The following is a 26,781-nucleotide window of genomic DNA, read 5'->3' as shown; positions in this document are numbered from 1 at the left end:
AAAATGTCAGCTCACTGAAATGGCTTATTTATGAATGTCTGAGACATCACTTTCTTTAAGTTTAGGGTACCTGAAATTAAATTTCGTTTACGAAAACGTTAAACTGTTTGAGTTTTGAATTCCACATACTAGATACTCAAGAATTATGAAAATGCTAAAAAACCGACGAAGGTATACTTATTGTGTACTCTTAAATTATATAATAAGCACATCGGAATCTCAGTATTGGTTAATTTACTTCATTATCAATCCATACATAAGTAAACACAATGCTGTGTAATAATATGTTAAACAGAGCCCTCCTGACAAAAAAAGAAGAGAGTTACACAAGATGTTTATTGGTATACAAACAAGTTTGACCTAATGCAATAGTAAAGAAAGGGGACGGAAGGGAAGAAAAGGGACTCTAGTCCTAGAATCTAGAGGAGAGTTCAAATCGGAATATTTGCTAGTATCAAGAGCTTAAACAACACACCCAGTCTTTTTTACATGAATATCTCTTTGCTACCATTAATCTGTAGCTGTTGTTTTGTATGAGTGCTAATGTGGCCTCATCCTCCAAGCTGGATGTACCCATGCTCCAGACGCTTTCCGCATGGGATGCCACCAGCTAAGATTCGGTGATCACCACTACTCTGAGGGTTGCAGTCCCTCTCCGACTTTAACAGTCCATGAGCCTCTGTCGCCAAAGGACTGTTCCTATAAACAAGATCCCATCCCCACACTTCTGTTCCGTGTGCCCACAAAAGAGAGCTCTGGCTTTAAACATTACGTGTAAAGCTCCAAAGTTATAGCCATCGCTGCATTTTTTAATGTGAAATGTAATTTGAATTACCAAATCTCAGTAATCCAACAATAATCTGGATTGTTGGATCACTCCACTGCTATGCATGGCTTCTCCACATCTGAAGAGAGTCAATTAACTTGCTCAAGTAAGAATCAATCTTTGGGACAGAGTGACCACCGAGACTCGTTTGTGTGTGTAAAAGGCCGCTTTATTGGAACAGGTGCCCCTAAGCCTACCCCCCTTGGCCTTTGCCTTACAAAACTAAAACCTCACTATACATCGAGCCACCTGGCCCCGCCCCTCCCCTACCCCGATCCCTCCCCCCCCTTCTTCTGGACCTGTCTTTTCCTTCCTCTTGTCTCCTTTACTTTCTCCCGCCCTACCTACTTCTCTGAACCTGTCCGCTCCTGAGCAGTCTCCTGCCTGTCCTTGTCTAATTAATGTTCCCCCCCGTCCTAATACCTGTCTTTCCCTGCCATCTCCGTCCTACCCCCGAGCCTTTAATAGCTGCCCTGCAGCTGTCCCCGCCTTGGCAAGCACCTGTCCAAGCGACGCCTACTTATACTACCCTCCCCCCCCAGGACACCTGCTCCAAGAAAGACCCCTAAATCATCCAAACCATGAGGGAGGGAGGGAGGGGAAAGACAACACAGAGCCTCCTGCCTACACCCTGGCCACCAGGTCACCTTCCCAAAATGGTGCCTGTGGCCACGAAATGGCCGCATAAATACCCAACCCGCCCCCCTGTAATTGGCACCCCGGACGTCCAAAGGCGTCCCGGGTCGTGCCACCCGTCCCAAAAACACCGGGAGGGGGGGGTACTCCTCGTTCCTCCTCTTCCCCCCAACCCCCCACCCCCCCACCCTCAGGCCCCATTGTGTTCCAATCACACCGAGACCGCACACTTTCGCCACAACCACCATTAGCGTTAAGCTTGATTACCTTGCTGTGCTCACAGTCTCATAGCTCGTTAAGAGAAAATGTATCGGGTCCTGGGCATGGCGTCCCTTCAAAACTATTAATGCTACTTACTTTTTTTTAAAAATGCCATTCTACACTCTGTTACCTAGAGGCTGACATGCGAGAAAAGGAATCCAATTGGCCCAACCAAGGTATATTGCGCGCCCCCTCTTCGCACACCGTCTGCTTGTCTACCTCCCCTTCTGCGCACACAAAATACACACAAATGCCCGCGAGTCTGTGGCCCGTAAAGTCACAGACGGCCTGCGACTGTCTGCAGCCACGAGAGACGACAAACTCAGGCACCACCAAAAAGAGGGAGCCCGCTACATACAACACTCGAGCTTCGCTTGTGACCGAACATGAAAGAAATGACAGCTCAGGATTTCGAAATATATTGTGCACAAGTGTGTATCTTCCATCCGCCTCACGAGATCTAATTAGAAGCAATTCCCGGGGTGGCGCAGGTGATAATGGATAGCGGTCTGTTGCGAACAGCACCTCTGCTCGCTGACGAGCGGCGCGTGAGCAGCCCGGAGTCAGTAGGGTGAGACCTGGTGTCCCTGATTTGCCGGGACAGTCCCGTTTTTCCCCCAGCTGTCCCTGCAGATTTCTGCAAATTTGGCTCATGTCCCGGTTTTTAGAGGGGGCCCGACTGAAAACATAAAAACACTTTTTTAGGTGTTCTAAAGCTGTGTTAGCTAGCAGCTGCTATACGTAAGCTATTTAACCAACAGGTTTGATGCTGGGCTCAAAATTACATTTTATGTATTTTCTTAGTGCCTTTTCTGTCTTTCCGTGTTGATGGGAGCTGTCATTCCGAGCCCCTCCCTTGATGTAAAATTGCAGTCCTTCTATTTTTGTAAATTGTCCCGGTTTTTAGTTCTCACGATCTCGTCACCCTAAATGCACTGGGGCAGGTGGAGTCGCACGTGCACCCCCTGGCGCCGTCGGTAAAGGCGCGTTCATGTGCCCGACCACAGGCTTCTTCCACACACGGATGCACGTACGCTTTGTATTTAGTGATGACTCACAGTGCGGACAAAAATATCAACATCTTGAAAAGAGAAACACCAGCTGCTACTCACCAGTTCTGGCTAATAACACACTGTAGCAACTCACGACAACAGACGAGCACGCGATTGGTGTCTATCTTAGTAAAATACATTATGTGGGCTCACTCTGATCACAAGGCCCCTTTTCCACCAGAGAAAAGTGATAATGAAAATAAGTATTTAAAAGTCATATTTATATTTACCCAGCCACATCACTGCTTAGCTGTTATCAATCCTACCATTCTGGGCCCTGTTCTTCCATTTCATGCACATTTACCTTCGTCTTCCTTACGTCAACATATCCTACCTATCAAGTCCGGCTTGTTTACACTCTCTCCGGCCCTAGGGACAGAACAGGGGTCACCGATGACTGACAGCTCACAGGCTGGGGATTGTCAGGACCACACTGGCTGCTCAGTTGGTGGAACAGTTGTCATCGGGACGGCTCTAGGGCGGTGCGAGTAGTGCGGCAGCACCGGGTGCTGGCCTCGAGGGGGAGGGGTGCTGTTTTTAGCAATAGCTTATAACTTAGGTGCATCTGAACCAGAGTTCCATGTGCACCCAGCTGTCAGGCAACAATATATATATATATATATATATATATATATATATATAAAAATAAAAAAAAAGAGAGGGAACACACACACATACACCAGAGCAGGCAGCAGAAAAGTATTTAAGACTAATGGTGCTTGTGAAAGAAGAGCATACCAGGCTGACCTTACCTTCGTCTCAAAAACAGGGACATTTATTTCAAATTAACAAAAGCTTTGGCAGATTGACCTGCCCTTTGCCCCAAAAACCGGGACATTTATGTAAAATGAAGAAAGGCGTCTGGACACCGGGACAGTCCTTTGAAAACCGGGACATCTGGTCACCCTGCCCTCAGTAAGAACAAACATTGGGTTCGAGACGCCGAGTTTTGAATACAGTACATTCAATTCCTCACATGTGAATATACTGCTCAGCTCCCCTGTCCGAGGGTCTGCCTGGGGTTCGAAGCAGATGTCGGCGCTGCTGAACTACCTGCTCTTATGTTTGGAATTGAAGGGAGTACGGCGCCTTGCATGTGTACTGATGTGCACGGAGTTGTGTAGTATCATTTTACTCGACCCTGGAGTATCCTGGTTTGTGTGGAATCTGGTACTCGGCATCATCTTGCCTTCCAACTGGAATAAAAAGGCTTTTTCTGTAAATACGCCCGAGGATGCTGTTGTGTGTCAGGTCACAACAGAGTTGAACGCTGCACTTTTAATCGGCAACAATGTAGAGTGCGAGCAAAAAACGTGTAATTTGAAGAGTCCAGTTTTATCACGGCCTCGCGCTCTCTCAAAGGCCATCTCGGTGCTGTCAACACATCTACTGATGCACATGGGAGCTTGAGGGGCAGGATTATCATTGCACGCAGAATTAATCTTATTATTAGTAGCAGTATTTTAATTAAATATTCTTACGTTTTATATTTCAATTGAAAGTTACTGTGCCAGCGACACAGCTTTGTTACAGACGATGGCTCTGCGTTACACATTGACCCAGTCAACTTTTTACAGCCCCCGCCCTCTCCCCCCAAAGTGGTTGTCAAGCAAGGAAGGAACAAACTGCCTTTGTAAAACACCTAAACACTTCAAACAAAAGCCTCAGTGTGCAAGACCCGAAGGCGCCCAGAGGCCGCTAAGCGGATAACTGGCTCCAGTCTGCTGACGGAAGAGGGCTCCCCGGGCCCCACCGCCCGGCAGGTTATGTGCGCTTCACATTTTGGACACAATTTTAAATAAAAAGGGTAAAAAAAAAAAAACATCAGAATAAACTACTGCTAGGTTAAGCCGTTCCGGCTCTGCATCACGAATTCGTTTGTCTAAAGGATGAGTAAGGACTGAAAAAAGTCCTTAATTAATGACTTGATCTCCGTTTACAAGATTCTTGAAATACGGGAGGCCAGGCAGGCCAGGCCTGTAACTAAACTCCACCTGCTGAGGGGGGAGAAGTCGCCATTTAAACGGAGCCGGCACCGGAGACCGAGGAGGCCCCTTCCACGTGTCACGTCTCATTAGCAAGACAGTTAATAGAACAAAATGCAAATGCTGCAAGGCCATCTTATTCTTCTTTTTCATATTAAGTTTAAATTATTTTTTTAGCATCATACTAATAAACTACCAAAAACATGTAGTATTTTCCTTCACAATGCAGTTACACTAGACTCTGCATTGCAAGTCACGGAGCATCTCGGCGAGTGCGGGGAAGCGGTCTGGAAACGGGCGGCGACCCGTGTTTCATGGCTGCCACCAGGGGTGGCCTCTGCTCAGTGAGCACCCTGGGCGAAACCACATTTGGTGCCCCCTCCTTCTCGCCCTCTTAAATGGTCTATGCATTGAAAGTTGAGGAGGCGGCATTAAGGGGCGCCATGAAAAGAAAAACACACAAAAGGCAAACGAGTGCCAGCAGACTTCAGAAACAAATGTTTAAACTCTTTTCTTTGGACCCGAGTCGTAGGGAGACTGCTGCGCCCTGGGCGTGGGCCCAGGTCCCTCATGGTAAAGGCCACCCCTGAATGCCACAAGTCTGTCATATCTCTGGAGTCTAAGAATACGAAAGCAGAGTCCTCTAGCACACCTGGCCCTCCTCTGCAGATGTCTAACCCGTAAAGACCAAGGTGGGCTTTCAGTTTTACAAAGGAAGCCTCTGGTCTCCGAAGACCTGTATATAAGGCACAAACACCCTCACTGCCAAGCTTAATAAGGCAGCCTCACCACTCCACTTAGACATAGCCCAAAAACAGTCCCAGATCACCAATTCTTTACTTTTCTATCCTTGATCCACAACCGCCACCTCTAACTTTTCATCCAACAGCTTTGCCCAATACTTTACCTCAAATACAATTAACATTAAGAACTCCTCCTTTTGCCATGTTACAGCTTCCCCTCTCACTTAATACATGCCTTCTCTCAGACCCATCCTCCTAAACTCACCACAAACACACACGCTCCCATTATTGTTCCTCCTTCAAAACCAGGATGACTTGTATTTACATGTGGGTCACCTCTTCTTAACATATTTCATGCCGAAGGTTCTCACCATTAACTCTCCTCAACGCCATCTGATGTAGCACCACTCACATAAAATTAAAGTCTAAATCCTCTAGGATGATACAAAAAACTGTCCTACCTTCCTGCCATGCACGAAGTATCATACCAATGGCTTATGATAATTTGCTATTTGTATATTCATAAACTCCTCCTCTAAAGAAATGTAAACAAAACTCCTAAAGTTGACAGCTAAAATGCCTCTCTGCCTCCTTGAAGAAACAAGTTTTATTTTATAAGGGATAAAGTACCTCCTGCCTGACATTATAAGGATACTGCACATCACCAAGGTGTTCCTTAACGATATAGAGGAACGAGGTCGAAGGCAGAGTTCCTGTATCAGGATATGGAACTCCAAGGTGACTCGCAATATCCTTACCATGAACACCACTTTACCCTATTTAATACATGGTCACACCATCACCTTTCCCACAAACCACTTAAAATCTTGCTGTGTAGCTCTTTCATATGAAAGAGCAAGCAGGTTTGTAAACATGAATACAAATATAACTTCTAGTGCCAAATTAAACACTTCAAAAATCTGTTATTTGTTGCGAAGATATATAAACAGTTCAATAGAAGTCAATTTTTTTAAAAGCTGCACTAGCTCGAATGTGTGGAGATATGCAGAAAGATTCTATCTTTTCTCTAAACACTATCTTCGGACTTCAGAAAATAAACATGTTCTCTCTGCTTGTCAGTGTTGGCTAAAAAATAGACACAGAAAAGAAAACATTTGTTTTTGGTGCTTTAGGCAGCTCCTTCAATTGCGCTCTGTGAGCTGACCAGCCTTTCACCTGGCTGCTGGCAGCAGGCTTTGTGATGTCAGAATTCGAATCAAATTATTTATAGCTGGCATTCTGTAATCCATGTACATTCACCTCTCAAATTCTTTACAGTCGGCAACTTGTGACATACCCAGTCCCCGATTATAAAGAAAAGACGTCAAATCTTGACTATTATATGAGATAAAGTACCACCCTGAAATACATAAGGATACCACAAGTCACTGAGGTGTTCCATAACCATATGAAGGAACAAGGCCAAAGGCAGAGTTCCTTAATAAGGTTATGGAACTCAAAAGTGACTTGCAATATCCTTTGTGTACGCCAAGGGTTCATTTATCTCATATAATACATGGTCATACCAGCATCTTTCCAACAAACTTCTTAAAACCTTGATGTGCAGCTTTTGTAGGTGAAAGAGCAAACATGTACGGAAACATTAAAAATAAAGCCTCTAGTGAGAATTAAACATAACAACCTCTTAGATATATGTTGTAAACAGATAAAGAAAAAGTTCAATATGTCAGGTTTCCTTTTCAAGCTACGGTAGCTGGAAATGTGTAAAAATATGCAGAAAGATTCCAGCTTTTCTCTATCTAAGGAGTGAAAAAAGAAACATTTTCTCAGCTTGTCATTGTAAGCTATTAAAAGAGCAGAAGAAAGAATCAACATTCAGTTTTCGTTGCTTTAAAAAGCTGCTTCAATTATGCTCCGTGTCCTTGCCTGCTGGCAGTAGGTGTTGTGACGTCAGAACTCAATTATAATAACTTATAATAGTCTAGCTCTGATATCTTTTCTGAATAATCATCGACTTGGTGCGTCACTAGTAGCAGATTATAAAGAAAGTAGACCGGTGAATATGCAAGGTTATAGAAACCTCATGTGTTATGTTAAGGTTATACACTAGTCTGTCTTACACAAACTAGCAATACCCTTGAGCAAATAAAACATTGTTACATCCTCTTAGAAAATGTTTGTGATTCAGAGAAATCAAACTAAGAAACTAATTACAAAAATCGATTTCATGTAAAAGATAGTAAAATGTGCTGAACTCTCCTGTTTACAAATGCAGCATTCAAGAGGGCATGAGTTTGAATTCCGACAAGGCAGACTATCTCTATGAGGTCCCTACATTGAGAACCATAAATAAGTAACAGTAACATCTGTTTTACATAGCACTTATAAACAAGTGTGGCATGAAATGCAATATAAAAAGATATATATATTTTTTCTAAATCCACCAACTACTACGTACGTTTCGAATGTTCCTATTCTCAAATGATACCCCTCTGTACTCATTACTCTTTCACGTCCACTGAATATCTCTCATTATGGGTATCCATTACAATGACTCAGATTAGTAGTCGTGCTACTATTTTGGAAAATAAAATAACTGACTTCTCCACTACCTCCACCGACCAACCCAACACGCAAATGCATTTGTTTGCAAAAATCATGCGACTGCCATGCAGTACAGACTATTTACTTGCACTTTAACATCCTATTTGACCCTCTTCAGTTTGGTATCCATACTATGCACTTTCATCACACTTTCAAACGAGTAACTCCAGCAGTATCATGTGAGGTAGAGTAACTCAGCACCTCTGGAGCCCAACTCCGTATACCACAGTGCACGTGTGAAGCTTGAGTGTTGATGCCTCCTGTACAGGGCTGTCTCACTCAGCTTCAGACCCTCGGATAGATTGGCAGCCAGCAAAACAAATGCTAGAGTGCGCGCAGACACACACACAATGTGACATTCCTGTAAATATGAGGACCGGCCACTGACCGTAATGAAGTGTGTATTTACTATTCGAACTCCACACGCGCTTTGATAGTAGGGAAAGTTATGAAGCAGACTGAGGTAAATATAACTGCACTTTTAGTTTTTTGATGCACTCGCTCGAAACTACCTAAGCACACTACGGCAACCAGTCCTCCTAACACACTGGTTCTCACAAGGCTAGTGTTTGTCTGGAACTGACAGTGTTAAACCACGCTATGAGATTCCATGAATTTGCTCATTGTGAGAGCAGCCAAAAGATAACAGGCAGAAATATGGTGTTTTCATCCTTGCAGATAACCACTAAATATTGCTATGTCAGGTAGGTTAGTTCCTCAATATATTTCCAAACAAATGAGTATGTTGTTTATCTTTGGTAGCACTCTTTTTAGTGAATACTCTAACTGCAGATCCCACACCTCATGAATTTCTCAGGTGCCAGGCTGGATCCGAAAACTCTTGCAATAGCATGACAACACGATGCCTTTGTAAGCACCACCTTCTGCATTCAGGTCAGTTGTCTCCAATTTTTTCCAAGGCCTCAGAAACAGATATGAATGATGAGACTGAATTGTACTGACAGCGTGCAAAAGCTAAATTGAGTCCCTACTACTCCAGAGAAGCCACTCATTGCATGGGGAGTTGGGGGTGGATCTGGAGTTAGAAAATCCACCAGAAAGAGCCTTACTGAAGGATAAAAAAAAAAAATGCTTTTCTTCCAACCACAGATTTCTGACATTGGCAATCAGGGATTCCTGCCCCCAGCTTGAGAGGACAGACATTGTGATTTGGCTTGATTAGGGCTGCCATAGTTTTTCAAAGCAAAGCTTGCTGCATTATATTGTATTTGATATTAATGTCATGGAGTTTGATTGTGCTTTGCATGCAGTGTTCCAGGGTGTCTTATATATCTTACTTTTGTGTGCAGGTTTCCTGACCAAAGCAAAATTAAGAGTGAGCTTCATACCAAATCTTGGTAAAACTAAGAGTGAGCTTTATTCCAGATCTTGGTAAAACAGCAAAGTTGTGGAGTTTAGGTTACAGTCCGAGATAGCCGCATCCTTCATATAGTGCTACTTCATTAGAGACTGCAACAAAGCTGTCTGTCCGGTGTGCAAAGCTTTAGGGTGCAAAAAGACTATTCGGCAACAACAGGATAGAGACAGAGTGCATAATAGGATGCTTTTCTGACCCAGTCTCCAGACACAGCACCAAATAATTTAAATGGGCTTACTCTAAATGCAAAGGGCAGCCGCTTTGAAAGTCCAGAGAGCCATGGGGGAGCAAAGCCCTAAATAAGTGTCCTCTATAGAGATCATTTTTCCCCAGCGTGATCAATGAAATCCAGTATTGGCGTGCTCAACAAGAGTGGGAGGAGTTAATTTGCATTAGATGGGTGACCATGCTGATCACACTATTTAAAGGCATTTTATCTTCTTTTTCAAGCACTTTAATGATGGACAGAAAGAGGAAATCATGGGTGCTGAACAGCATTTTGGCAGAGCAAATCTTTTTTCCTTTTAGCAAGAGTTTCTCTTTAAACATGGTCAAAAACAGGCAGCAGTGAAAGGGCACTTTTTTCTCTAAATCTATCAACTAATTATGTGGAAATAATACATTTTATTTTGCCAGGCAATGGCTAGCATCTCAAAATTCACTCTGCTTGACTTGCATCTTCTTTCATCATCCATTAATTTCTTGATACCGCATACCTTATTGACACATGAAGAATTCCATACACATACAGTTCATCATGGCCCTTGTAATTGGAGACAGAGCTCAGCAGGTCAACACACAGAACCTACACCAGAAGACCTCAATATCTCTGACAGACTTTCTACTCTGCTTCTGTTGGCCTACAAGCTTTAGAAAGTCTTCTGCCCCCAAGACTCTAAAGCGAGGCGATGATGTGGGCGGAGTTGTAGAGGGGTCTACAATAGGCTTCTCCATTGCCATATAGGAGGACAGCAACACACTTCATAATGTCTATAAAGAGCACATCTTGATTTGAGGTCTCTCCAAACAACTGCGCCTTAGATCATGCTTTTGCTTCATGTCACATGATGGCATGCGCACCTTTTCAGTAAAGTACGGAAGAAGGAGTAGTGTTTGAGTGTTTATATCTGTTTGCAATGTTTTTCTTCATCTTCCCAGTGTTACAATGCCCTTTTTGACGCGAGTAAAACACTCACAAAATCAAAGAGGTGGGTCTTAATAAAATCCTCTCTAAGGCTTGTAGGATTGTTCTTGAGAAGAAGTAAAAAGGTCACGTGCTTAGCTAAGGGTCGGGGAGAAAACCCTGCAATTTAACGTGGCAGCAAGATGGGGAGAGGCAAGAGACAAAAAAATAAAAAATAATAATTTATACTAAATAGAATATCACTGTGCTAACAACCAAGGATGCCCTGACGTGTCCACTTCCTTCCAAACACAAGCCCTTCCCTCTTCAATGTAGCATCTGCCAGAGAGGGCCATTGCACGGGGGCCACCCCAATCAGGGGGCCCCCGCTTATGGTGGCACCACTAGGCCGTGGGGGTCAGGTAGTGGCAGGCTCACTGGCCCCCACCAGCAACAAAAACACAGCTGATTGGCTGAAAAGGGGCCTGCGGCCCTGCAAGCACTGTTTGTGCTTCCGGGGTCGCGCACGATGATGTCACGCGGCCAGCCTTGTAAAGGTGGCCGCAGTCGGCGAGCGTCTCTTTCTCACGCTCGCCGACCGGACCAGCGGCCCCAGTGGCCACAACAACTGGGATTCGTAGCGTAGGGAGGGGCAGGGTTTGGGGTAATACGAAAACAGTCATGATCTCCTTCACAGCCACCAACATTGGGTATGCAAGAACGAACTGTTTTAGTCAGTGACAGGAATGTGGATCTATTAGCGTACTCTGTTAAGGCTAGGTATCCCTACTCTGTAAATACTTTGTGAATATGATTGTGGTTACTGCATATAATTTTGATTAGGATTTACAATATTTTTTCAAGAAAAATACAGCCGGGGGTTTACGAAACCTAAACCCAAAGCTAAGTGCATGTACAGTTTTAATTTAAGCTTGGGGGTGGGGCGAGTGGTGTTTGGTGGTAGGAGGCCTCGGAGATGCCCGGCCACATGCTTTGCGTCCTCTTCATTAAATTGGTACCCTCTTAAACCTAAACCGGCGACTGAGATAATTAGTCTGTTGCTGATCCAATTAAGTGCTGCGCTGCAACACTTAAACATGACTGACGCACACAGCTCAAAGGTTACTCCAACTGAACGATGGCCAGACACCGGCCAGCAACGAATAATTCTACCAAACGACCCCCATTCTCCTGCCACGGAGTCCATCATCATTCGGGTCAAACACTTTCACAAAACCGTGTAAGGCCTCCCCACTCCACGCCTGCCTGGACCGCTCTGCTGCTGCTCCCGGTACGTTTGCTGATCGGAACACGTTTAAACAATACTAATCGAACACTACAGGAATTAGCGTTTTTGTCCAAACGCGTTATTATAGAAGACCAGTTATAACAACATTTCGTGTCAGGCAGAACACCCACTTTTCTGCTTTACAAACTATCTGGCTCGGGATAACATTTATATTTTACACAGCGCCTAATTCAGTGTGTCACGTGACGATTTTAATAAACACAGTTTCAAGAGACGGCGTTTCCTATAATAATGCTCATTCCCTTCAAAGTGTATTTCTAACGGCCCATACCTGCCCCCATCACTAATCCTTCTATGTAAATGGATTTAGAGTCTTACCTGCCGCAAACCTGCCGCCAGGTGTCGCTGTCGAGCCTGCAAAACAACAGCGTGACGTGAGAAACAAAAATAACCACTGCCTTTTCTTCATCAAGATTTCACTGGAACAGCAAGATAAGTATCAGACCAAATGGTAAACAACAACTGGACAGTAACAGTGAAATATCCCCTCCCTCATCAGTTAGAGCGATAGCAATAGCAGCAAGGGCAAAGGTTAAAGCTGAAAGCAAGGGATGTGTATTAAGTGTGGGATTTTATTTTAATTGTTGGCATTTAGACTGCCAATTTTTTTTTTGTTGTACAAAGTGGATTGAAATGATAGGATGTCGGAGTTTCCAAAGTAAAAATAATGACCTCACTGGTCCAGAAAGGAAAGGGGGAGGGGGGGAGTTGGCCAGATTTGAACGTACACCACTCGCCAGGCCTACCCCCAAAGAATAAGGGACCCAACGAGAAATCAGCTTGTGTCATCACAATGCTGGCTGCGTTTGCGCCAGGCATGTGCGCTTCTACAGCCCAGCCCGTACGTTTCAAAGGAAAAAAGGCACTATTACATGCCAAGTAGTTACCACGGCTCATTCCGTTTCAAACACAAAGCCCTCTTGAGAAGTACGCACTTTCTCCTACCCAGGCGATGAGATCTCTTAACAGCTCATATCTTCCGTAATAAAACATCAGTAGCAACATTAACACATATCGAGAACAAACAATTAACAACAAAGCAAGCAAAACAAACACTGAAACATTATCTAAAGTTAATTCATCTCAGACACAACTTTAAAGATAAGACGGAATTTTTATTTAATCTGTTAGATATATGAGTAACACTCTCAAAATCACCAATTTCTTTTGGTAATTTCACTTTTCCATTACACTGTCTGAACCCACCACGTCATCCATATCTATACGCTTATCCTCCCTGACTAAACCCTACATTATTTCGATGTTTTCTCAGCATTACGAAACAACTCTAAAACCCCTCACTGGCAGGTAAATTCAGAGCTTGGCAGGGTACCAGTGCACACAAGCCAACATTTTAGAAGAGCAAAGTGGGAGATTAAAAATAAATTATGATAAGCAGGAGAATGCATTTCTCCCACTTGCTCCTAATGAAGGAGAGGCAATATCAGACGTGAGAGAACCAAAGTATCGCTATTTTTGCTTCAAAAATCCCGAGCCTCCCGCCTGAACCGGGTCTGCTGCCTGCATGCATGCCAGTGGGCGCTCTCCCCCCAGTCACCTGCAGAAACAGCCTGATATCTAACACACATCTCGGGATTGTACCTCCTCTTCCTGTCAACTACAGCTGCTGTTCTTTTTGTTTCCACAACTCATAACTACTAAAGTGAGAGCCTTACTTTTTTTCTATCCAGGTGGGAACTCATAAGCTACAAGGTCTCCTTCCACAAAACAACTCGATGGTCCGATGAGGAGTGAGTCTATGGGCAATCACTCTTTTATGCACCTCATTTTTCTTATCTAAATTTGAAGCCTTTATCCATTGAATATCCCCCTTCAGAGTTGTACTGAACCTCTACACAACACCATCATTTCTTGATTGAGGAAAGATTTCTTGTGAGAAATGCATTTTTTAAATTACTTTTTTTTTCTTCATATAACACAACCGTTTCATTGTCTGACAACACAACCGTTGGTGACCCCTCACTCTCAAATGCAGTACTCAAAAATCTAAAGATACTCTTAGAGCCGACATCACACACTGAATAATGGGCCAACTGGAAAACAAATCAACCAACACCAGCAAATATCATGTAGCATCTTCCCCTGTTAAAGGTTCTACAATATTAATGGCCACGTCCTGCCTCGTAACATCCAAAGGCGAGCTCACCTGCACCGGAGGAATGCATTGGAGGAACCCTGTCACTGTTTCTACATTCCAAGCACTCCCTGACTATCTGCAAATCTATGTCAGGCCCACAGAAATCCCCGTGAAGCCATTCATCAGTCTTCAGAATCCAAAGTCCATTTTGCACTAATTCAATAACTCTCTGAGGTAAAGAGGGTTGGACAACCAACCTGACAACTCTAAATAACCTGTCCTGTACTGACAACTTAGCGCAGACCTGGAATTAAGATTTCCATGACTTCTTACATACTTTCCACGCATCACCCATTCAACCACCCCATCCCACTCAGAACCACATCAATGCAGAGAGATATTAATTTATAAAAGGATGAGCACCAGTGCCCAAAGATCTGCTTAGAATCCCAGGGCCAGTGCAATTAAATATTGGTGCCCCGAATACCAAGGTTGCAAAATCTTGCATCCACCCCATGCCTCTTTAAACCACTACCAGACACTCCCTTGCCTATTTATTTCAACCCTGCTTTATCCCATTCCATCCTTCTCTTCCTCTGTCTTACCAAATGGTTTGTTGATCCCTCTCTTGCTCTGGGTAAAGGTCATCTCAGGAAAAATAAGTGCCAGTCCACAACTTGAGTGATGGTGGTTCCCACAGGAAACCACCAGCACATATTAAAGATGGATTGCATACCTCCTCCTTCCACTGATCCTCACCAACAGCTCCATTTGTCACCTCACACAGATCCCTACCTTTTAATCCATTCTAGAATCTTTTCTTCCTTCCCTTCATTTCCACAGCTAGATACTAAAATCAAGAGACAATCTGAGGTCCTTTTTGCTCACCTGGCAAGTAAGATATATTCAAAGAGTATCCCTGCAAGAAAATTACACCCATGTTCATATCATCCAGCTGAAACCTCATCCAAGCTCTCTGAACCAAAAATACCCCCAAAAGTTTGTGGTCTGTTCTCAGGCTGAACCTCACTCCTCAAAATGTTCTGAGTTTCTCAACTGCCAATTTAACTCCCAAAGCTTCCTTTTCAATGACAGAGTAATTTAAGTCAAGCTCTCTCAACATACATGACACAAAAGTGAGGGTTCGCACTGCTCCTAAGCCCTTGCAGTTGGCATCAGTGACCACAATACACATTTTACCTGCAACAAATGCTTTCAGAATCTGGGAGCACGCTTCAAGATCCTTTTTAACTTGTTCATTGCTACAGTCCTCTGTCCAGGAACATTCCACATTTCCCTCACCAAGCTCCGAATTACCACTGTTTTTGTTTTAGCTACATTTCTAATGAATCTTGAATAATATCCCACCATGCCAAGAAAAGACAAGGCCTCATATGTTTTAGGGTATCTATAACTTCTTATTCACATCCACAATACTTACTTTTGGTTTAGCATCATCACAATCTATGTAATGACCCAAATACGATACATTTTCTTACCAAAATAACTTTTTTAACTTGTGCACCAAACCATTCACTTCTAAAACCCTCAGTGTCTTCAATCTGTTTATTCAGAAAAAGAAACATCCAAACCACAGCGCCTTGTGGGCTTCACCATCTCGCTTCGAATCACATCACCAGCTAACATCTCAACATTATAAAAAAATGAACAGTCGATGAGAAGTCCAAAACATTACACTGCGCAAAAGCAAGTGCCGACTTGAAGGGATGAAGATTAAAACAAACCACAAACTTTTAAAACGTACCTATATGAGAGTTTATTTTTGCTTCAATTTTCCGTGTGGAAAGTATCGGCCCAGCTGACTTCGGTGCATTCTGGTACAGACCAATGGCTTTGTTTTTTGTTCCTAAAAATATACAAAAAAAACTTGACATAAATAACTAAACATTACTTGTGGGTTTTAACGTGTTATTACAGAGTTTATTTTGAAACATTTAGTCCAAATGTGGTAGGCAGGTTAAGTGAAGGATAAATCAACCACATGTGTCAAGGCCACCCAGGGATTTCAATCTAAAGACAACCATCCTACAAGATGAATGCAGTTAGTGGAAGAAACAAAAAGGGACCATCACCGCAAATAAAATACAGCTGGGCAATAAATATTTAAACTATACATTTGTAATGTTCAGGCCAGATATGTTCACCAAATTGATACCCTTAACGTTATGTTCTTATGTGCACAAATGTTCTGAAAATAAAAACTGTACAAAAACACGCCGCAGGCAGGGAAAAACAGGACCTTAGAGCATGTTAACCTGTTGAAATGAGAATAACGCAGTCAGTGCAGCAGTGCACAGTATGCCCAGATTATGGCCGAAAGGCAATGACCCTCACGCACATCAGATAAAGCATGTTTAAACTTTATTCACCTCAGTTATGAAATTCTGAGGGGAAACACTTGTTGCTGAGAGGTGAAGGTCTCTACTAGGTTAGTTACTCGCCAACGTTAATAAAAAAAAAAAAATCTCAGGGGAAAAAAACTAGTTGAAGGGGCCTTATTATTAAGATCCATAACACCAAAGCCTCATTTTTAAATCGTTTTTAAAATTTTTGAATACAAAAGTATTCGTGTACATTTTATCAAACATTCCTGAAATTATATATGGTGCTTAATGGGGTTTTAGGTCCCCAGTTTTAACATACGCTTAAAATACATGAAAGATTTGTTATTCCAGGCTGAATCATATTTCTCAAGCAGACTCAAGTTAGCAACAAACTGTAAAACTTCAAAATAAACTGGTGTCCTACTGTGGGTTCTGCGCTCTACTTCAGTTATATTCTTGTTCTCATCACTCAAGTATACTTTCTACTGGTGGGTGAAGTCAGGGTAGTCCTTATATGATGGCTTGAGAGGCACTTTGTTCTCAGCCCATTAGTATGGAGTTGTGATAGATTAACATCTACTAATGCCCCCAACGAGTGGTCCCCCATCGCATGGTAGATTATGTTGTTCTTAATTATCATATTTTCTTCAAAAAGAGGCCAATACTTCGTCCCATAGCCGGGCTAGTAATACATGCAACCTCCTTTTTAATGCCCATTTATGTAGGGTGCCTCTCTCGCTTCTGGATGATCGTACAACATCTGTTCTCCATGTACTACTGGGGGATATATCGGTCGCCCTGCCAGCGCGTCACTATAGTTCGTTTTGCTAATATTGGGGACAAGTCAATGAAGCTGTTGCCACTTTTTTCCATTTTGAATGGCCTAGCAAACACCTCTCCAATGAGTGTAGTCTACACAAATTGTTTTGTGACCCTTCTCCAGAACTATTTTACATTTGGACAGTTCCAAAGCAGGTGAAACAAGTCTGCATTCAGATAATTACATCTATGACAAGCCAGTGTATGATAAGGCAATATATTAATTTCTATCATTCTGTGGATTCTCCTTGGAGTCCTTCATACTAAAGGCTCTTCAATATGCAAGTTAAGCAAAACCATTCATGATCTGACTAATGACCTTAGCACCCATACTACGATTTGAATTAAGACAGATCTGAACAAGAGAACACACAAACACCCCCATGTCCTGTATCTGCTATGCACAGGGAACAGGCAGTGGCGGCCAGCAGCAAACAAAATATGTGGGGCGATGGCGAATATGTAACCCACTGCCAGGCACTAACTAAAACCAGCAGTGCCCTTAGGCTCAAAGCCAAAGCTCTCAATCCTCGTCCGTTTTAAACAGTGATTGAGAGCTCTGGAGTGGAGACTGAAGGCACTGTGAGTTTTTCAAACTTCCTAAAAGTGAGTTATATTACATATAAAATAATTACTTACTACGTCTCTGTCTCGGTGGCTCCTCCAGCACAGGCAGTAAACTTTATGGGCCTCATACAAAGCCCCTCTACCAACCCTGGTGCTGCTGTCATGCTGCTCAAGCAGCATGAGAGAAGCACCAGGATTGGCTGAAGTGCACTGGCTTGACACACCTTTTAGCACTAGGGGGGCTTGTGCATTCTCTCCACCCAGCTAAGACTGCTCGGGTTGGAATGTTTGAAGTGCGCATGTCAGGCTGGCCGTCGCAAGACACTTGACTAAAGTGACTTTCAGATTTTAAACTGAAGTGCACACTATTCTTTCCTACTGATGTCCCACCCTCACACTTTGCTGCTGCTTGGATGAAAAATAAAATGGTAATAAATCTCTTTTATTACCCTTTTATTTTTCGTGTTTCCCGCATCCAGCAGAGGGGCGATGCTCCTCCGCTTTCATGGAGGCACCACCGCTGAAGATAGGGTATAGCCAAAGACTGTGCATTATTTCTATTACACACAAATCTGGGTGCAGGCCACTGTCTATACAGACCGTTATAGGCACAGTTTACAGAACTATGCACAGTTCACCGAATATACTGCCAAGTACACTATTTACAGGGCATGCCCAAAGGCAACACCCTGCATGTACTTTAGACAAGATATAGCCACAGCCCAAGCAAAATTCGCAGTAGATTTGTGTTATGGTTGGACACCCTGTCCTGTGTGTATTAGATACAGGGTGTATGCTCTATGAAATGTGTATTGATCGACACTGTGCATGGTGAAGTCATAAAGGACATCGCCACCGGCATCTGAGGTGGTATGGGCCAAGTCATGTGCAGTGCAACATTGTTGCATAGCTGACAAAACAACCAAATGAGTGGCTTGATGTAATGCAAGAATGAGATGAAATAAGTAAAATTTCCCGTTCTAAATTTCATACGGATATTAACTTTACAACTAGTGCAAAAACTGCGGGAATGAGTTACAAAACTGACATGAGAGCAGGATCAACTGTGCAATCACCTATTAGTGTGGTGGAAGTCCATACAGCATTTTATAAAAGAAAAGTATAGATTTATCAACAGTGCTGGTTCACTGGCCTCAAAATTCAAATCTGGGCTCCCACTCTATTTGGCTTAAGATTTTTGGTTCGGCCTCTATTTGGGAATCGGCAGTTGCTTGGCGGCTATATGGGGGCAGGAGGAGTCTCCCCAGCACCAGGGGTAGGTCAAAGCGCTAGAATATACATCACAAGGTTAACAAACACCCCTCCACCCCCAATTTGGTAGAAACAGCTGTAACTTATTCAGTCCCCCTTTGAGAGTAACAGTAATCAACTTATTTTCGAAAGACAGGATGAATATGAATTAAGATATACAGAACTTAGGATGATTGGGCATTACACAAATGTTAGGTCAAACAATGCTCCCTGAATTCTTTTGAACTATTAAAAAAAGAAAAACATAGCTGGCCACCCACACATGGCACCCAACAACATTTTTGACGTTAGGGGATGTGGGGGAGCCCCAAGGCCCCCGCACCTCTGCTGCCTCCCCTGCCAGCATCTATCTCAGGTGTGTAAACTGCAAGGATTGCTCCCACCCGGCGAAAGCAGCTTTTCATTCTGCTCCCACAGGGCATGAGCAATTCTATGTTTACCTGCCCGGGACAGCACGGCCAAGGACACCCTTTTTTGCTCCCACCTAACAGGAGAAGAGGACTTCACTGCCCACACGCTCATGGGACGGAATAAGAAATTAACACAGAGGATGGGGTCCACGCAACACCATCACAGAACCAGCCCACAGGATGGGATAAGCCAGAGCTAGATCATGCATCTGGGAGGGAGCATTCTCACCCTGATTAAGTTTTTAAGTCCCAGGGGTGGAGTTTCTGGGTCCTCAAGGAAGCCAGGGCAGGGAAGCCATATGCCCTCCTTCCCGTTCAATATTAATCTGCCCCAGGGGATGGAGTGCCCGGGGCCTATAAAAAGGTCCATGGAGGGGAAGCCATACTGCCCCTGCCCTATAGAATATTTTGCACCTCCCCTCCAGACCCTGGCACACCCAAGGGTTTTTATTTTTATTTTGTTAAGCTCAGGAGCATGCACTTTGGAAAAAAAAACAAAAAAAGATTCCCTGATCCTTCACAAACATTCAGTAAAGTTAAAAATTATAAAATAATTGTAAGGAATTTTCTTTGCAACTACTCTCCTGGACATTTTAAACATATTCCCTATGTGCAATACATTCCTTATGAGTGCATTCGTTTAGTTACAAGTAACTCTTGTTCTAGAACCATAATGATTTTCTAAATGTTAGTTTTTCCCATTGTAACTTCCAAAGTGTAATTTTCCATTTTCGAATTTTACATAAATGACTATAGCCGAGTGATTGTAATGTAAAATTATTTTTTTTGGTAGTTCAGCATACATTACCAGAAAAACTGATAAAAACCTCTGCCACCGACATTTCCACAATTCATTCTCCTCATCAACTCCTTTCTCACTGAAGGCATATTTTCCCATTACAGCCCTGCCAAGTGTCACACACCACGCGTTTGAACAACACATATCCGGCCATTTTCCCGCACTACCGCAATGCCTGAGATTGTCTTGCAAAAGAACCATGCCCTGAAGTGCAGTAAAAGCTTCTTGTTCCAGTTGCCCACTTTGCTAGGTAAGCTCCGAGTAGTGTTTGTCAACGGCCATGAGGTGGAGCTGGCGTAGAATGGGAGGTATAGGACTCTCGATATATTACAATATTTCTATGGTTCCCTCTCCATCGCTTGACGTCGCCTGCGAGAAAGTGTCACTCAGTCATTGAAATGTTACTCAACTACCCTGAAATTATGAAAGTGTCACACACAGCAATCTGAAACCTTGACAGCTATGCCCTTATCACAAATCTGACCATATGACATCTTTAAAAAAAACAAAACAAAAAAACGTATGAATCCCAAAGGCTTCCAAAACCTAATATCAGCTTCTAAACTACCCTTCCAGGACAATTAGTAGATGGCAACTGTCACTTTACAAAGTATCTTTTATCCCAAACAACAATCTGCTAAACTCCTACTCATTGGTATTCCATCCTAAATGCATCACTGAAAAGGCCACTCTTCAAATCCTCAATCATAAGCTACATTTTCTGGATGGAATAGGGCTCTTGCCTTCCAAAAGAATACACTTCTCATCAGTGTTTAGCACCAGACCACATCTTATCCAAAAAACGAGAAGGTCTAGTTCCAAAATAGCACCAACCAAATACCACAACCAGATTTGAAAAAAAAAGGACTTTTAGGCCACTCTGCTGTGACAAACCACAAGGCTCTACCACTCTCTTCAATTCAACCTATACATATAGCCTTTGGGATCTAAATAACACAAAAAGGTATAAAATGACATTAATGGCAGATGACACCCAAAGGTACAGTAAATATCAAACCCATCCAAAAACACTACCTTGAAAGAAGTAATGGAAAACCTCTGAACATGGATAAAGGCATTCTGGCTCAATGTAAGCTACCTCAAAAATCGAATTCCTCCTCCTCTATTCTCAATCCCCACCCCATTCTTACCAAAGCATCATTCCATCCTGGAGTCCAAAATCCCATTAGTTTCACTGTCTACCAAAATACTGGATTACATTTTAGGGCAAGCAATAGAGACCGTAGCCTTCGCACATCTCAATGGCAGCAATGCTATACTTGCAGGTCTCCCCAAAACAAAGCAAGCTCCTCTCGGAGCCATTATGCACGTGGTTGCCAGCCATGTTAAAAGCACCAAGAACAAAGGACCATATGATTGTCTTGAAAGAACTTCAATGAGTCCCCGTTGGTGGCAAAATGAAATTCAAAAAGGCATGCACAACCCACAAAGCTATAACCTAGGTGCACCCTCTTACCTGAAAGACAAAACTGTTGATTATTACAGCAAATAAAAGCACCAGAATAAAATCACGGCTGAGTTCAGACATTTCTCAAGTAAGAAAAACTAAAACACTGAACTACGCCCCTTTATGTCTGGCTTCAAGATACCGAAAAAACACCTGTGGACTTGAGATTTAATGACGTACTATCTTTCAGGAAAAATTTGAAAACCACGTACTCAAAACCAGTTTCATAGAGAACTCTCTCACAGGTACCCCAAACTGCTTGTGCCTGTCTCAAACAAGATCGTTCACACTCTTCTGTCTTCTATTTATCTCTAGATTGTTTTGTCAACACATGCTCCATTTTCTGTAAGGTAAGGTCGGTGCTATATAAATATGCATACAAAATAACTCAAACAGATTATGTTAATTGAGCCAAATGTGAATTAAACATTGAATGAACTTTATACACAACTGAATCCTCTATTGCTGTGGATTGTTACTGTCTGAGAGCCAAATTATATCAGGCCACAGATATTGTGTGGACATTGCGGACTGAGTGCTAAGCTGAGAGAGGGAAGGAGCATGTTTTGCCCTGCAGGAGTTAAGAGTTCAGGAAACAGCACCTCCACATTGGTTATGGGATGCCCAGGATAAAGGGGACTGTTTGTTTTTCTACTTTGATTCACAAATATTGGGCACAGATGACTCAAACAACTTAAAAGAAAGCCCACTATTCCCTTGAAGCAGAAACTTCCAAAAAGGTAGCCGTGAATGGCATAACACAATTCTCTAATACTGCAAGGGTACATTCCATCAATGTCAAATCTAGAACAGGAAGCTTTAAGAAAACTCCCCAAGGACACCTTCACCACCATAAAGCCAGTGGGCAAAGGGAGGTGCAACAGTGATGCTCTCCACTGAGGAAAACCACACAGAATGTTTACAATTCATTTTGAGTAAAAGGAGTTATAAAAGATTTTCGGGAGACCCCACTGGACTTCAGCAAACTATTATATCACACTTGGTGACTGAAGCAGTAGTGCAAGGAGAGATCGCTCAACATGAAGCCATTTGCTGGGTTACAGAGAATCCGAAGATCTCTTATTTGTAGTTATTACAAAAGGTACACAAGTTCCAAGGTCCTCCACAAGAAAGACCACTCGTCTCAAGTATTAGTTCAATTTTAAAACCTTTGTCCTAAATTTTGTGATAGCTTCTTCCAGTCCCTGATACTTCACATGCCTTTTTTTCTTTAATGACACTGAAAATGTTCTAATTTTTTAAAAGCAAAAATGGAGTTTGCTTCAAATAAATTCTTTTGTGTTTGGATGTGGAAGCACTTTATATGAGTATTGCACAGGGTTCTATATGATCAAATACTGAGGAACATTTGAGACAGGAAGGCTAGACCTCAATTACCCATGTTTCATTGGTGAGAGTGAGTTGCCCTGACCTGTTAATTTTTTTTTATTTATTATTTATTGAATTTTATCATAAACATTAACAGATTGCCAATCTATTATACGGTATGGAAACTGAAATCATACAGTGACAAGGAAAAAGTGTTAACAGTAAAACAATAATGCTCTATACAAATAGCTCACTCAAGAATTGAAACCTGATCCTTCTCAGGGTACTTACAGTGTGTCCCAACGTAGGTCTCCTGGAACCACTGACTAGTACCACGAGCTACACCCAAATATCTGATCTTTAATCCAGGTGAGAGGGGTACTTGGTCCAAGTAGTGAGGAAATAAATAATAGATGGGAATTCTTTGGGTATAGGATAGGAACCCACTAGGGTGTTTCTAGTTTTTCCTGGACTTCCTATTCGCCCAAAAGTATATTCCATTCAAGAATACCCATTACTTATAAATATGCAGGACTTCAATTAGAGACCACACATACATATAAAGAGACTAATGTTTTAAAAAGACAAACTCTGGAGATACAGCACATGATAATCTCATCTTACGGACAGGCAATGAAGAGGAGGCTATTACCATACTATCCCTACATGGAGAAAACACTCTACATACCCTCATCTCAGATCTATAAGCTGCATTAGCCACACCAGTTTCCCCTTTCTTGACTTTTTGATCATCCCTCCTGGTGGTGGCTTGATAACATCAAACCCACATATGATAACTTTGTTACATAATGACCATCAACACTAATGGGGACTAAAAAAATCTGCCCTTTGGTCAATTTTTATTCTACGAGTAAGATGTCATTGCTGATCAACAGGCGGACATCCTCTCTTCCAAATGGTACAAACAGTGTTCTGCTAATGTGATGTGAGAAGCAAGATAACGTGCCCATAGAAAATATAGGGAGCCTCTCTTAGAGACATTTCCAAATAGACCAGTGTCAATTACATCTTGTATCACTACCTGTTCTGAAATGTTTAAGAAACTTCAGAAATTAATCATGATGCATCAACATTGTCATTGTTGTCAATAACTATGAAAAATCACTGTCTGCCTGCAAACCTAGATGAAACATCAAGGACATGCTAGCACATACAACACCTACGTTTATTATTAACAACCTAGAGCAACTGACCCTATGGGGCTACCAATAGTCATAGGTCAACACTCATGTGGCAACTGAAGTATTGGTCTGGTCTATTTCCAAAACATTGAAAAACATCAGATTTTGGACTCGATATACCCTTGAATCTGCAGCTACATTAGAAGTGTAATAGCCACAACAATCTATTTGATCGCATGGTTGTATAAATTATGATATGGCATGACCCCTCAAAGTGAAACATAAAAAAACGCAAAAGGGCTTCAACTGAACCAACAGCACATTATCTACAATGTACTCACATGGAAGCTTGGATGACATTGACTATTACAGAAAAACTCGACACCATGCGTAATGACTCCTCCTCACATATTTGTAAGCAGTTGTATCTTTATTAATAGCCCCTCACATCATACAGCGTCTTCTCTAAACAAGGCTGATTTTCAAATGCCTCAACTGTATCCCTACATCATACATTCTACTCCCAACTAACATTCTAATATTCCTTAAAGACACACTACTACATTACCATTACTACACCGCGCTGCAGAGATACGGTTCGTCAATCTTTTTTTGAAGAGAACAAAGGATGTTTTTTAAACTTCAAACTAATCCGAGGGTTCTATCGATGACAGATGGCAATTATTATGATACGGTCTGACATACAGCACTATCATGAACAGTAATCTAACTGAACTCAACCACTCTTTATGCTCCCTGAATACTATTTTATTTACAACCCCCCAACCGCTTTTGTTCATATATTATCAATTATATTACAAATGACTTCTGGATACATTGTGGGTGTAGCTTTCAGGGAACACTTTAGACTCTTTAGTAATACCAATAGCAACTTGGGTCCAGCCTAGAACATGGGACCAATGTCTGTGGAAAACCTGCCTTCTTCTAGCCTTTTACCTTCAGCATATGCCAGGGTTTTTACATCTGAAGACAATCTCTATTATTACCACAACTTTGCCGTCCAGTGCATTTTACAAGTAAAACTACTTCGTTGTCGATAATACTACACCATTTGAATTCACCATTCGTTTTCTAACATATTACGGTCTAAGTATTCAGCAGAGTTTTTCATTTTCACCTCAGTCAAGTATCATTGTTAATAAACACATTTTTCTATTTACACAACACTACTGATAACATGTCACAGTTCTTTCTCTGTGGTTGGGTCTCCATACGAATTATGCATGCACCCTGCTAGATAAAACTTAAAATGACAGCCGTTTCCTCCGTTTGATCATAAACTGTATACAGTATAGCCTCTCTCACAAAGGCACATACGCTCTGCTGGGGACCTCACACCAACCAGCATTGTCCCCCTCCCAAGCAATTCCTTTTTAAATAAGCATTGGCAAAGCAACTGGTCTTGCCTATGTGAAAGCTATTGGCTTTCTATAAATTTATTTTGCCATGTTGTACAAACCTATCATGAAGCACTATGGGCCTGATTACAACTTTGGAGGACGGTGTTAATCCGTCCCAAATGTGACGGATATACCACCTACAGTATTACGAGTCCGTTATATCCTATGGAACTCGTAATACGGTAGGTGGTATATCTGTCACATTTGGGACGGATTAAAACCGTCCTCCAAAGTTGTAATCAGGCCCTATATGGCACTCCAGAGAAATCCACTATCAGCTTAAGTGATTTACAAAGTGATCCTCTGGCGCTATTAAGATACATCTATAAAAACTACTTGTTTTTGCTCTTTCTGTGAGTTTTCTTTCTAAAAGCGCTTTAATGGAAATCTTACACAACTTAAGCCCTGTGAGTACTAACTGTAGCTTTATTTTTCACACACAATGTAATCAGTCGAGTGAACAACATCCCTGTAGACGTAGGCCCAACAATGTTCTTTTATAGAGGTGTAAATATCAGCAGCAATAAAACAGCTTTGTGGTAAACGATCCCTGCCCCCTCCCCATAAAGTGATTCAGCTGATCACTCTCTAAGAGACATGGCAAGTGAATGGTGCAAAAGAGGCAGGAAGGGAAAATAAGGCAAATAACGCAGACGGGCTGTGAGACGTGTGATGGGTGGACAGAATGTAGGTGGTCAATCAATCAAAAAATGTGTATAGCGCGCTACTCACCCGGAGGGTCTCAAGGCGCTGGGGGGGAGGGGGGACCGCTACTGCTCAAACAGCCAGGTCTTGAGTTGCTTCCTGAAGGAGAGGTGGTCGTGGGTCAGACGGAGGTGGATGGGGAGGGAGTTCCAAGTCTTGGCTGCCAGGTAGGAGAAGGATCTTCCTCCCATGGTGGCTTTTCTAATGCGTGGCACGGCGGCGAGGGCGTGGCTGGTCGATCGTAGCTGGCGGGTGGGAGTGTAGAAGGTCAGGCGGTTGTTGAGGTACCTGGGGCCCAGGTCGTGGAGGGCCTTGTGTGCGTGGGTGAGGAGGCGGAACGTGATTCTCTTGCTGACGGGGAGCCAGTGCAAGTCTCTCAGGTGTCCGGAGATGTGGCTGTGTCGGGGGATGTCAAGGATGAGGCGTGCGGAGGCGTTCTGGATGCGTTGGAGTCTTTTCTGTAGTTTGACCGTGGTTCCGGTGTAGAGGGTGTTACCGTAGTCCAGTCGGCTGGTGACGAGTGCCTGG

At 42.7% G+C, this 26,781-nt stretch overlaps 1 protein-coding gene across 5 annotated transcripts in view; it reads right to left on the bottom strand.

Moving 5' to 3' along the window:
• MTUS1 (microtubule associated scaffold protein 1) overlaps nt 1-26,781 on the bottom strand; it is an 810,444-nt gene that overhangs the window by 355,110 nt on the left and 428,553 nt on the right. For 4 of the 5 annotated variants that reach the window (XM_069200374.1, XM_069200403.1, XM_069200384.1 and 1 more), the window contains 2 exons: nt 15,742-15,843; nt 12,197-12,232 (listed from right to left, as the gene is read on the bottom strand). In XM_069200374.1, coding sequence (XP_069056475.1) covers nt 12,197-12,232; nt 15,742-15,843 — 138 coding nt within the window. Of the gene's footprint in view, nt 1-12,196; nt 12,233-15,738; nt 15,844-26,781 lie in introns of all 5 variants that reach the window. The other variant, XM_069200394.1, reaches the window with a different exon arrangement.

This window comes from Pleurodeles waltl, chromosome 1_2 (genome assembly GCF_031143425.1).
Source record: "Pleurodeles waltl isolate 20211129_DDA chromosome 1_2, aPleWal1.hap1.20221129, whole genome shotgun sequence".
Taxonomy (NCBI): domain Eukaryota; kingdom Metazoa; phylum Chordata; class Amphibia; order Caudata; family Salamandridae; genus Pleurodeles; species Pleurodeles waltl.
This window is presented reverse-complemented; position numbering and strand designations above follow the sequence as displayed.